The 11,976-nt window shown below is 37.5% G+C and overlaps 2 protein-coding genes across 2 annotated transcripts; both read right to left on the bottom strand.

The window, feature by feature from the left end:
• Nucleotides 1-2,208: 2,208 nt before the first annotated feature.
• LOC120439129 (transmembrane protein 272-like) lies at nucleotides 2,209-5,399 on the bottom strand. Its single transcript, XM_039609854.1, has 5 exons — nucleotides 5,196-5,399; nucleotides 4,762-4,852; nucleotides 4,633-4,683; nucleotides 4,358-4,540; nucleotides 2,209-2,734 (listed from the first exon to the last, which is right to left on the bottom strand). The coding sequence occupies exons 2-5, from the start codon at nucleotides 4,835-4,837 to the stop codon at nucleotides 2,556-2,558; spliced, it is 489 nt and encodes a 162-aa protein (XP_039465788.1). The 5' UTR covers nucleotides 4,838-4,852; nucleotides 5,196-5,399; the 3' UTR covers nucleotides 2,209-2,555.
• Nucleotides 5,400-7,984: 2,585 nt separating this feature from the next.
• LOC120439128 lies at nucleotides 7,985-11,948 on the bottom strand. Its single transcript, XM_039609849.1, has 6 exons — nucleotides 11,895-11,948; nucleotides 11,654-11,709; nucleotides 11,272-11,348; nucleotides 11,135-11,185; nucleotides 10,734-10,967; nucleotides 7,985-9,965 (listed from the first exon to the last, which is right to left on the bottom strand). The coding sequence occupies exons 1-6, from the start codon at nucleotides 11,943-11,945 to the stop codon at nucleotides 9,715-9,717; spliced, it is 720 nt and encodes a 239-aa protein (XP_039465783.1). The 5' UTR covers nucleotides 11,946-11,948; the 3' UTR covers nucleotides 7,985-9,714.
• Nucleotides 11,949-11,976: the final 28 nt, after the last annotated feature.

The raw sequence follows: 11,976 nt of genomic DNA, 5'->3' as shown, positions 1-11,976 counted from the left end.
CAAGAAACTCTGAGAACTCGGATAAAAACTCCTTATTATATTTCAGGGGCCGATAAACAATCGCACACAACAGCGAAGAGCAGTGGCCCAGTTCGCACAAACAGAGTTCAAAACTGGTGTGGTATGTCGATGGGGATAGCTGCTTAAAGTCAAGATGTGCCTTAAAAACAACAGCTAGCACTCTCCCACAGCCAGAAACTCTCGGGGCACTATTGCAGCCAGCCAGCAATAATTCAGAAAAATGGTTGGAATGATGGAATCCAAGTTTCAGTCAAACAAAGAAAATCCAGCAATGGGAAGAGAAAAATTCCTTCAAAATGAAGGTCTTATTTGTCACCGATCTGGCATCAATTAAACCAGAGGAAAACAAGAAACCGGAATCTCAGCTTGATGAGGTGACCTCCACGGTTACCCCTCTCCTGTCGCTTCCACAAATCCAGTGGCAGTGGAAAGTAACGCTAGTGCGGTGGGGTTACTTCCAAACACGGAAGTAACACAGGTTGTTGTTTCCAAACCGAGCTAAAACTTGGGTGGATAAACTTATTTCCAATAATGTCTGGCGATCATAAGACAGTGTAGGGCTGACATGTTGCACAAAATTGACTAAAAGCAATAAAATAAAACAAATAAAAGAGATAAGAAGCGATAGATGGCGTGCCAAACACACAGGCAAAATGCAAAAAAAACACGAAACAGCGAGGCTGCGAAAGGTGGACCACGTTATAGCGAGGGACCACTGTATTTCAAATTTTATTTAATTAATGGCACATTTAATTACTTAATAATGAATCATTTGACTAATTATTTATTTATTTCCATTTTGATTAATTATTGACACATTTAATTATTTATTTAATGATGTATTTATTATATTAATTTTAGCAGTCCTGACAATAATATTAAAAGTGTATCTGGTGGCACATAAACAGAGTATTTAAAGTTTTGTTAGTTTCTATATGTTGGTGTCAATAAACGCCCACTGAAAGAATGGCCACAAGGCTAAAGCGATGGTTTTGACTCGATCAGCGTTAACCCCGCCCCTGGCTTTGATGGGTGAGGCTGACAGATAAAATTAATTCAAGAATGCAGCCAAAATGAATTAAAAAAAAACTACATTATTAGATAAATAATTAAATGTGTCAATAATAGATTAAAACATTGAAATAAAGAATTAATTAATTATATGTGTCACTAATAAAATAACATTTGAAATAAATAAATAATTTATTAAATGTTTTAATTGAAATGAATGGGATTTAATTAATTATTGAAATATTTATTGAATTAATAAATTTCTATTGTAATTAATTAATGAAATATTTAATTGATTATTCAATGATGTATTTAATTAATTCATTTTGTCACTCCTTGCCCTCCATATTTTTCTGGGTCGTCTCCTTGTGAAACTGTTTCTCCTCCAGGTTGGTCAAGGTTATCACAATATTTTTGATAGATTCAGTCAGGATTTGATGTCAACAGTAAAGGGTACGGCACATTTTGTACGTCCTGTGGTCATCCTTAATCAGACGGCAGCCTCAGCTCTTCTCCATCACTGAATTCCTCCTCATCAGTCATTTCTTGGTCTGGATTATTTTCCGTACAGTCTTAAACTTCTGACTCTTTCTCCTTAATTTAATCAAATCACTGTCAATTTCCTGGTCTCTCTCCTCCTCACCAGTGTAGTGACTAAGTATGTACAGTCACACAGGGTATACTGACCTGCTATGATGCTGCCACACAGTGACCTGTGGGCAAGGCCTCAGAGAATCATCACACCAAAGATAAAAGAAAAGTTTATCGCTATTGAAATAATGGTGCCATCCGTGAGAACCAACACAGAAATGTTGGGAAATGTGTATGCACATTAATAGGTGCTTGCTTGAGAGTGTACATGTGGCAAATGGGCATGTACCTGTACTCAGTTATTTACACAGTTTGTTGCCTCTCCCATTCATTTCTAATGACTGGTTATTTTTGGCCAGGAAGACAAAGAGTGTAGAAATGTTGAATAAAACACAAAATTGTTTGCAGATTAATCCAATTTTTTTGTGCGTGTTGAAATCCTCTTTGTGGACAAAGTCATGAAATCTTAGGTCAGTCTGATAAAATTAGCTACATGAAACTTTTAAATTAGCCAAATTTCACCATAACACAACATGACAGTTATAGGACATAAACTAACATAGGTGGAGAGATTAAATTAAAAAGTGATGACGGCAAACAAAGACTGAAATATTTTTATTTTTCTCATATGAACGGAACCAGTTACAATGTGGTAGTTTATTGCTCCTATGATAGATTTTGTTGAACGTTCACACTTCCTATTCTTGCATCTAGCTCAGTGGTTTTAATATCTGTTGATATTTTCTGCACTCAATTCATGGCACAGGGGGAGACTAATGTAAAGTCAGAGCTCAACACATGCAAATAAGTCAAACCAATAAGAGGTTACTGAGCTTGTGCCCCTGACTGTTAAAATTCAGCCCATCCTTGCAGTATGTAAATGTGGGTTGCTGATCTCAAGTCTGTACCATAAAATATTTTGTGTATGTATTTTAATCTTCACCACACAGAGTCCACGGACAACAGGTACAGAAAAGCAAAAAGCCAAACAGGACGTAGCTCATGTTGGTGGTCCAGAAGGCAAACAGGTAGAGTGTCTTGTTGCAGTACACATCCCTGCTTACTGTCTTATTGTAGTTGGGTTCATAGACGGAGTAGATCCACACATTTCCTATAAGACAGAGCAAAAATAAAATGTTTAATATAGAAGTGAAGAGTTTCATGAGCAGTGTGCATTCATCTGATTCGTACTGAACCCACTTTTTTACTCAAGTATGAGTAAAAAAGTCCAGGCTCTGAAAGTAGGAAAGTAAGTAGTAGCTCTTTGAATCACAATTCTACTAATCATTTATATGCACAGGTAACAGGACCTTCTGTTATATTAATATATTAATAGAATAATATTAGTGAGAGAATGAGAATATAATTGTTATTCAAATCTAAAGTGTAATTCTAATTAAACGGTAAAAGAGGGGTGGAGGAGCACTAAGATCTGTTGTCGTGACTCAAGGTGACGCAAATATTCACAACTGACAATAATTTTTGATGAGCTTCAGTCGATCTTCTTAGTGTGCAGGCTGTGATCAGCTGAGCTGCTGCTCTTTGTAGATTTACACAACTGAATTTAAAAAGGTGTCAACAGATGTTTTATATTATTGTGAAGCACTTTGTGGTTTTTATCCTGTGAAGAGTGCTATATAAATCAATAAAGTAAAGTAAGATGTTTCACCCTACTGTATGTTGTCTTTATACTAGACAACAAAAGGTTGGTATGAAGGTTGATTTCAGTCAATAAATCTAAGCGTCATCAGCTTAAATGTAAATTAATCTCTGCTACACTTAATGTAACCTAACACTGTCCACCACAGCCACTGTGCAGCGGTCCAACAAAGTGATCTACTGTCAATGAACCACATTAATGCAAGCTAACCTGTTTACCCTGCACAAAACTACTAAGTATCTTCATGCAACCTTTGAGTAACACAAAGCTAGTATAGCTTAGTTTATGTTGGAGGACGTTTCACAACATAAAAATACATCATTTATCAAAACGCATCATAGTAAAAGTAAAAGATTGTCAGAAAAATAAATACTCAAATAAAGTAAAGTATTTGTATGTGGTTAGTTCCCACCTCTGGAAATTATGTCCCAATAAAATTATGGTAATCCAATTATATTTGTCTTTTTCAAAAGTGATGGAAAATGTTTTCTGCAGGTGCTTTATTTGAATAGTTATATACGTAGAAAATTAGGTCAGTGAGATGTCCTAGAGTGAAACCAAACTTTAAAGTTACAGGTTATAAAACCAAAAACAAACAGGAGAACTGAAACATGGGTCGCTGTGAGTTCATCACCGATATGAGGAACTTTCATACATGAAAACAATGGTTTTTATATGTTTTTGAACAATCACACATTTTTTATTTGCATCTGTTCACCAGCAGAGTGAATTTAAAATCAAACTATCAAGATGTGACTGAAGTGCAAACTTTCAGTCTCAGAGACAGCTCTTACTTCCTCATTAATCAAAATCCAATGTCAGTTTACTGTAACAACACACATAAATAGTGTGGTCTGATGGAGATAACTAAGGAAACTAATAGAAGTAACAAATGAGTAACAATAGCAGGAGGTAACTGTGTGAACACGTCTGAAGTTTTTACCTACATGCTGACCCTTACATTTGCTTTCTGGGAAGCAAAAAAAATAAATAAAAAACTGCTTTCTGCTCGTAGAAATTGGGTTTGCTTAGTTTGTCCACAGATTAGTCAGCCATCTGAATTCTTCAGCTTACCAGCAATGAACCAGCAGAAGAAGAAGAGTGAGACGAGGCAGCTCCAGGCGCCGCTGTGGTTGCCGAAGCCTGCGTGACACGGAAGGATGGAGAGCAGAGCCAGCAGCATGGAGACCACTCCCATCACCAGCAGGTAGATGGGAATGTAGGGCTGCCTGGGGCAGTCAAACTGGTACAATGCTCCTTTATGACACATGAAACAATACCGAACTCCACACTTCATAAAATCATAAAAATGTGTACATCTTGGTAACAGTGAGTGCACCTGTGCTTACCAATAACGAACTGAGCAATGGGCATGACGCACGAAATCACCTGGAAACATCCTGAAGCAAAAACAGAACACATGTTAAAGTCATCAGGAGCGTCTGCTGATGTGAGGTCAGTGTGGCACCAGTTCTTACCTACAACCACACATGGAGGTTTAGGAGGTCTGCGGATGCGCCGAAATGTGTCAGTGTCAGTGTCAGTGTCAGGCATCGTCTCCAATGATAACTTTAAAAGGAAAAGACACAGAAGCTCCAGCTCTGTTCACAACAATCACAACACTGCACACAGAAAGCTGTCAGATGGGTGATATTTGAAAACAAGTGTCACTCTTTGTTCATGATGTATGAAATACCAACAAAGACATTGTAGTAAAATTTTGGTTAAATTTCATGTTATTTTTTTTAACAACTACACTAGTGTAAACATGAACAGTCACAGTAAATCTGACCAGATAACCAAGCAAACTTTAAACTGAGCCATTTTCACTGGGAAGACTTTTTGCTGAGATGAGTACATCTGTAAGTGTTAGTCAAATATTGGTAAAAATGTCCTAAAGGAGATGCTGTACCTTCTTGAGTCCCTCTTCCTCCAACCTTGTCTATGAAAATTAGAAGAACATCTGGGGATTAGGAAGAGTTCACGTTATTTAAATACTGGTCTTAACTTCCGAATTGAGTGACTTTTTTTTTCCTGCTTTCTCTTCTCGTTTTTAATCCTGTGCTCATTTGCATTTTCTCAGCAAACATAGATTTGACTTCCTATTTCATTTTGACTTCTGCTTATGCATGAACATTTTTACCTGCCCCTGATCGAGGTTATCTATAATATATTTAATAGTCTTCAGTAAGAGTGAAAAAGGGATAGAATTAATCAAATCAAAGTAACTTGACTGAACCCAGATGTGAAGGCGTAAATGCAACATTCAGACTGTTGGAGGTCAAAACAAGTTTACCTGAGAAAATTTAAAGTCAAAGCGTCAAAGCGCCAAGTCTGCTGTTCACTAGTGGGGAGAGGAGAGTGACAGACAGATTGGGGTAGCTGCAGTAGTGATACGGTCGCTGTAGAGGTCCTTTATGGTAAAGAGAGCTGAGCAAAGGAGCAAAGCTGTCAATTTACTGGTCGATCTACAACCTCACCTATGGTCATAAGTTTTGGGCAGTAACTAAGAATAAAAATGTGAATATAAGCGGTGGAAATGATCTTTGTCTGAAGGATGGCTATCCTCTTCCTTAGAGATAAGGAAGGATTTCAGTCATTTTGGAGGGGCTCAAAGTAGAGCCACTGCTGCTCCACATTGAAAGGAGCCATCAATTCAGGATTTGTAGAAATCCAGTGTCGGGAAACAATCAGGCAACATCACTGCAGACCCAGACCCAGCACTCTGGTCACAACCTGTTCCAACTCCTCCTTTCTGGCAGACGCTGCAGAGCGCTGTACACCAAATCCAGCAGACATCTGTTTCCACAGGCTGTCACTCTGATAAAATGCTTAGGACACTCGCATATTGAAACATGCACCACAGCATCAGAGCATGCTGCATATGCTGTTTTGTTCTGTTATATATATTTAAACAAAACAAATTCCCCTCTCACACCTGTGGGCTGTTTTTATTCTTCAAGCTTGGGTCCTCTACCAGAGGCCTGGGAGCTCGAGGGTTCCCTGCAGTATCTTTGCTCTTCCCAGGACTCTGTTCTTCTGGACAGAGATCTCGGATGTCGTTCCTGGGATCTGCTGGAGCCACTTGCCTAGTTTGGGGGTCACTGCCCCAACTACTGTTTTGACGAGTTGTCAGATTAAAGTGAGAAGTGCATCAACACAGTAACGAGTATCTTTAGTAGTGAATTTTGTGTAGAAACAATGAGAAAGTCTAATGTAGATGAGGAAATGTGTTACGAATTTGAGAACTGCATTAAGTGTAGTGAGCATGACTTTTTTTGCTGTGAGAATTGACCCAAAGCCATCGAGAAAAACTGTAAGCTGTTGAGTTTCAGTGCAGTGCCAAATTGGCATTTCCTTTATTGTTTGTTGTACTTTTCAAAGGACAGAAACTGAGGGAGATGTTTAAGCCTTTGGCCCAAGAGGAGGAGAGTGCATAGCTGGACTGGCCATCGGGCATACCGGGCATTTGCCCGGTGGGTCGATGGTGGTTTTTCGTTTTTATGGGCCGATGGGGGGTTTTTTTGTTTTGGTTTTTTTTGGTTTTTTGAACAGTATAAACAATGAAAGGTGGTGGATTGGCCAGATGCTGGCCGATGTGTAAAAATAGCTCAGTTGTTTGGTGGTGGATATGGCGGAGCTTCCACAGAGGCCAGCAGGTGGATGAGGGAAAGGGGAGGCAGGAGGAGGAGAGACCCAAGGCGGCCGCCGGTCCGAGTGTCAGGTGAACTGAACTTCAGGTAAGAAGTTATGACCTGCAGTCTATCTGGGTCAGATATAAACCAAGTTTAGGTGGAGTTTATTTTCGTTGTGCTGACTTTTTACAGTCAGTTACAATAACTCGTACTGCATGCTAGCTAGCATGACGGAGTTTCTATACAGCTGGGTGGGTGCTATGATGTTACTGATAGTGAACTTTATTTTATTCATAAGGTTAGTTATTAGAGTTGTCAACCGTCCCGTAAAAAACGGAATTCAGAGAAAATATTACGCATTTCGTATTGATCCAAAAAGGAACACAGTTTGTCCCGGACTTCAGCTACAATGAAAAAGACACAAAGCTGGAGTTATTCTGTCGTTACGCTGCACAGCTGCCTCTTCTCTCATTCTCTCCCCCTCCCTCTCCTGTTGCTACTTCAATCATGAAACTGATCAATGATCAGCTGATCGGCTTTTCTGACGCAAGTCCCGTCTCTCTTGTTTGTTTATCATTTACTTTGCGCCAGAAAGAGGAAACCAGCGGAGGTCGCGTTAAACAACAGCAACATGTTTAAGCTTGATCAGCTGTTTGTTTAAAGTATTAGCAAATTCCTTTTAAAAGGAGTGTTTAATAAGTGCAAGAGCATTTGCATTATATATGGTTTATTTTTATGAGTATCAAGTTTTATTGTGAAGAGTTCATGAATGTAAGAGGAAGTGAATGTGGTTGTGATCGACAGCTGGACTGAGAGAAGTACAAGTGTATGAACTGGACTATGTGTTCGACAGTCTGTGTCGATGCCACATTTTGCAAACTAACTGTGAGAAGCTGGGCACATTTCTGCAACGAATCCACGAGGTAGCTGGTCGCTTTTGTTTTAGGAGAAGTCTGCTGATCGCTCTGCTTTCCTTCACATGTAACTGTTTCTGTACAGAAAACATGTCCCCCACCCTCTGGAAACATGGGACATGAGACTCTTTCTGCAATGATCCAGTAAAATAATTGGTCAAAGGTTTTATTTACAATAGAAAATGTTTTCCATTTCATTAAAGGTAAAGCAATTCAGTTATAACATCAACATAATTACAGTATAATATACAGTATAATTACTTTCCAAATTTATTATTTGAACTCACAGCCAGCTTAATATTTATTCTTACTCTGTTCGAAGCTCCATTTTAGGGACTTGGAAGCAAAAACACTGAGAAATTGCTGAAATTCTGCTTGTGCATTTCTCTATAATGAATCTCTAAACTATAAGTTTCTTGAATAGCTTTAACAAAACACTGACCACATGCATAGTGAATATTTGTGCACTCTGCTTAAATATCAGGGCTGTATAAGAAAAACCAAACATGTTAAATGAAGGAAGTAAAAAGAAACAGAAATCATTAAAACCACCAGAGTACCACAACATGCTTAAAGTTTATACAAGTGTATGTACATTTCTAAATTCCACTGTAAATGTTTTTATGAAGCCATTTGTAAATTGTGTATATGTTAAAACAAGTTCACTACAATAACATTGTTTCTCCCCTTTGTTCAGAGGTGTAATGTTAAATATGTAACACCTTCAAAATAACAGCTGGTCCTTACTGCTGCAACCAATGCCTTTTAAAAGGCACTAATGGTATAGTGAAAAATAATGAGCTACATTTCTTATTGTGGCAAGTCGAAGGTTGGCTCTTGTTGGGGACTGCAGCAATCTGCTTGCATCCAAAGGAAACACAAGAAGGTTTTTGGTCCAGCACGGTATACCTACTTGAGACCAGTTTCATCTAGCAACTGCCCCCAGCCTCTCGCAACCAACTGACTGGAGGTTTCCAGGGGTCATCAACAAGTCTCTAGTCCAGACCTTTTGCTTCTCAAGTCTCAGTCAAAGGATTTAGAGACTTCTTGTTAATTCTGCTGTGTTCAATTTTGCGTTTGCATCAAAAAAAATAAAATCATTGGAGTCTTTCTCAATTTATGTTATTTCAGTGTTTTGTAGTTTTCTTACTGTCCTTTTGAACTTGCTGGTTGATCGTGGAACAGTGTTTATGAAAGAAGAAAATCAAATTAGACCTGACTCCATCATTATAAGATCACATGGGCCTTTGCTACATCATTTTACATGATGTAGTCTAATATAAATTGTATATATAGTGTAAGAGCACAATTAAATAGTTAAATTCTCATGATGCACATTCAGGGTCACAGGAGGACTGGAGCCTATCCCAGCTGTCATAGGGTGAAAGGCAGGACGCACAACAATATATTTCATAATAAAAATGTAAAAAAAAAAAAAAAAAAAAAGGGAGATTAAGCCACTGCATCATATGGCTAGCTACCCTCAAAGTAAAGGATTTTTCCCACCTCTAAAATACCTGGAAATTATCAACTACTTAAATTTCTTTCAGTATAATTACTTTTTCCTCCAAAGTCTTGAATTATTCTTCCCCTGATCTGCTGTTTCTAATGCTAAGTTTTTGTAGGTAAATATATTTCAACTTTAAGTTCAAGCGAAATACACAGGAATTTGGTCAAATGCAATACAATAGTAATTACCTGGTATCAACAGTGGTTATACATAAGTAACATTACATGGAAATGTATTTAAAAACAGCACAGAAACTGGTAATAAAAATGTAGAAACAAACATTTTTCTACGAGGCAAAACCAATTAAGAAGCATGTAGTAATAGTTTTGTTGCAATATGATAACCTGTTAGAATTTTTAAAAAGTACATACATTAGACTTCATATACAGTGAACCATAGGATCCTAATCTGGTAATGCTGAACGAGTATTTGAGCCTCATCATCGCCCTCGGGCTCTTGTCGTTTACAACACCAAAAAGTGATAAACAGCAGCGCTAACAGGCCGTAGGTCAGGTTGGTGCTCCAAAATGCAAACAGGTAGAATGTCTTGTTGCAGTAGATAATGCCTGTGGTTACGCTCTTATTGAAGTTGGGTTTTATATCCGAGTAGATGAACGCATTAACTGTAAAAATATTTAAAATACTGCTGTAGTGCATTCATTTTCAAAATGACATAAATGTAAGAAAGAACTTTTAAAACAATGACTCTTGATATAAACAACAACAGTAACTCATTCATTAAACATCGATATAAACTAAAAACCTGTTTTTTTTATTACTATTCAGAGTATAACTTGCCTGTAATTTTTCACTTTTACTTAAGTAAAGAAATTATATAAGGACTTCAACATTTACTGAAGCATTTTAAAACACAGGTATCTGGACTTCTACATAAATTAAAAAAAAAATGTCTGTACTTTTTCCACCTCTGGGGTCCAGCTATCACTTCATGCTACCAGTAGGGACACTGACGCTACCTAAATGAAAAAAACTTACTAAGAATCAGCCACAAAAGATGAGAAGGGAAAAATTAAAAACCAAAAATGAAACCAATTATTTTGAGAAAAACTATAACACCAAACCAGATTAAAACAGATTAGCAATGCTCCGTGCTGCTTAACTAACCAGATCAGAGCTGCTTATTTCCAGAAGCTTAATCGACTTGATGCTACACTCTGATTAAAAAAAGTTTTTCTTTTTGAGCAGCGTTTATGACAGGAAAAAAAGAAAAAAAACTCATGACTTAAGCAATTTCAACAGCAGCTCTGCGATTTCTTTTGTTTTGTTTTTGGTCACCATGTAATTTGATTTTTCTCATTTGTTGCTTATTCCATCTTTCAATATTTCTTAAAACAGGTGTGTGCTGCTGTTATAACATTTTTAAAGCTTACCACCAAGGTAAAAGAAACAGACGACGAGGAGAGGCACAGAGCAACAGCCTATGTTGCACCACTTGCACCGCCCTCGGTGCAGCAGGTACAGCAACTGCTTTCTTGGTGTAATTGGAAACTGCTGCATTCTTTTTGCTGTGCACATGCTCAGTGCCAGAAATACAGATATGAATCCATAATTATAGATGCATATGGGGATGTAGAACTCTCCTTTGCATTCATCAGTTGCTAAAGCTGTGGTGTACAGGGACAAAAGAGAAACAAATGTCACTGAATCTGCTTCATAAAGTTTTAATACACAATTTAGGTTATTTAGTTTTCATTTTACTTATTTTTGGTTACACAAAATAAACTCCAATGAATTTAATCTGATTATTACAATAACAGTGTCTGTCACTTACCAGCTATCACTTGAGCAATGAACATGATGCAGGAAATCACCAAGATACACCCTGAAGAAAAACAGATACAGTGAGTCCCACATGACACTACGCACCGTCTGCACATGTGTGGAAGAATTTCCACATCAGCCTCTCACCTAATATTGTTGTTCGAGGTTCGGAGGTGCATTTTGGTCTTTCACTCTCTGGCATTATTTCTAGTTTTATATCTGTCCTAAAAAGACACAAAAGACATTCATCTGTTAAATTGGCAAATAAAAACAGGTAGACTGAAGAAAGCCAATGAATTTTACTTTTTTTAAAAATCCTTTTTACATTGTAAGTCTGCTAGAAGGACGTGTAACTATTTTTTAATCAAACCTAAAACGACACAAAGAAAGCCACAAGATATTCTTCACTTTATATTTCTGTTAACTGTTAAGTGATAAATGGAAAGATACCATGATATAACACATGAATAAAATTACAATGTATGATTTAAAATGAAGGAAAAACCTGTAAAAGCATGGTGTTACCTACTTTTTACTAATTGTCTTTTGTAGTGTACAGAAGAATTTCAAGTCACAAATAGTAGTCTGTGAAAGAGAAAATTGTCAATTCTAAAATCTGAATAGTTATTGGATACCCAAAAAAGTTCAACAAACAGATATTCTATAAGAAATCCACTTTAGAAAGCTTGTAAACATCGTACCTGTGTCAAAATAGTTAGCAAATTGAAGTGTGAAAGCTGAAAGCATTATACAGACTGTTGCAGACCAACCTGTTTGTGTGTCTGGCAGGACTTCCTTGAAAGGGACTGTTGCAGGAACATGGCCACATATAACACGGGCATGTGAGCATGT

Source organism: Oreochromis aureus, linkage group 3 (genome assembly GCF_013358895.1).
Source record: "Oreochromis aureus strain Israel breed Guangdong linkage group 3, ZZ_aureus, whole genome shotgun sequence".
Taxonomy (NCBI): domain Eukaryota; kingdom Metazoa; phylum Chordata; class Actinopteri; order Cichliformes; family Cichlidae; genus Oreochromis; species Oreochromis aureus.
The sequence above is the reverse complement of the archived record's forward strand: the minus strand, read 5'-3'. Positions and strand labels throughout refer to the sequence as shown.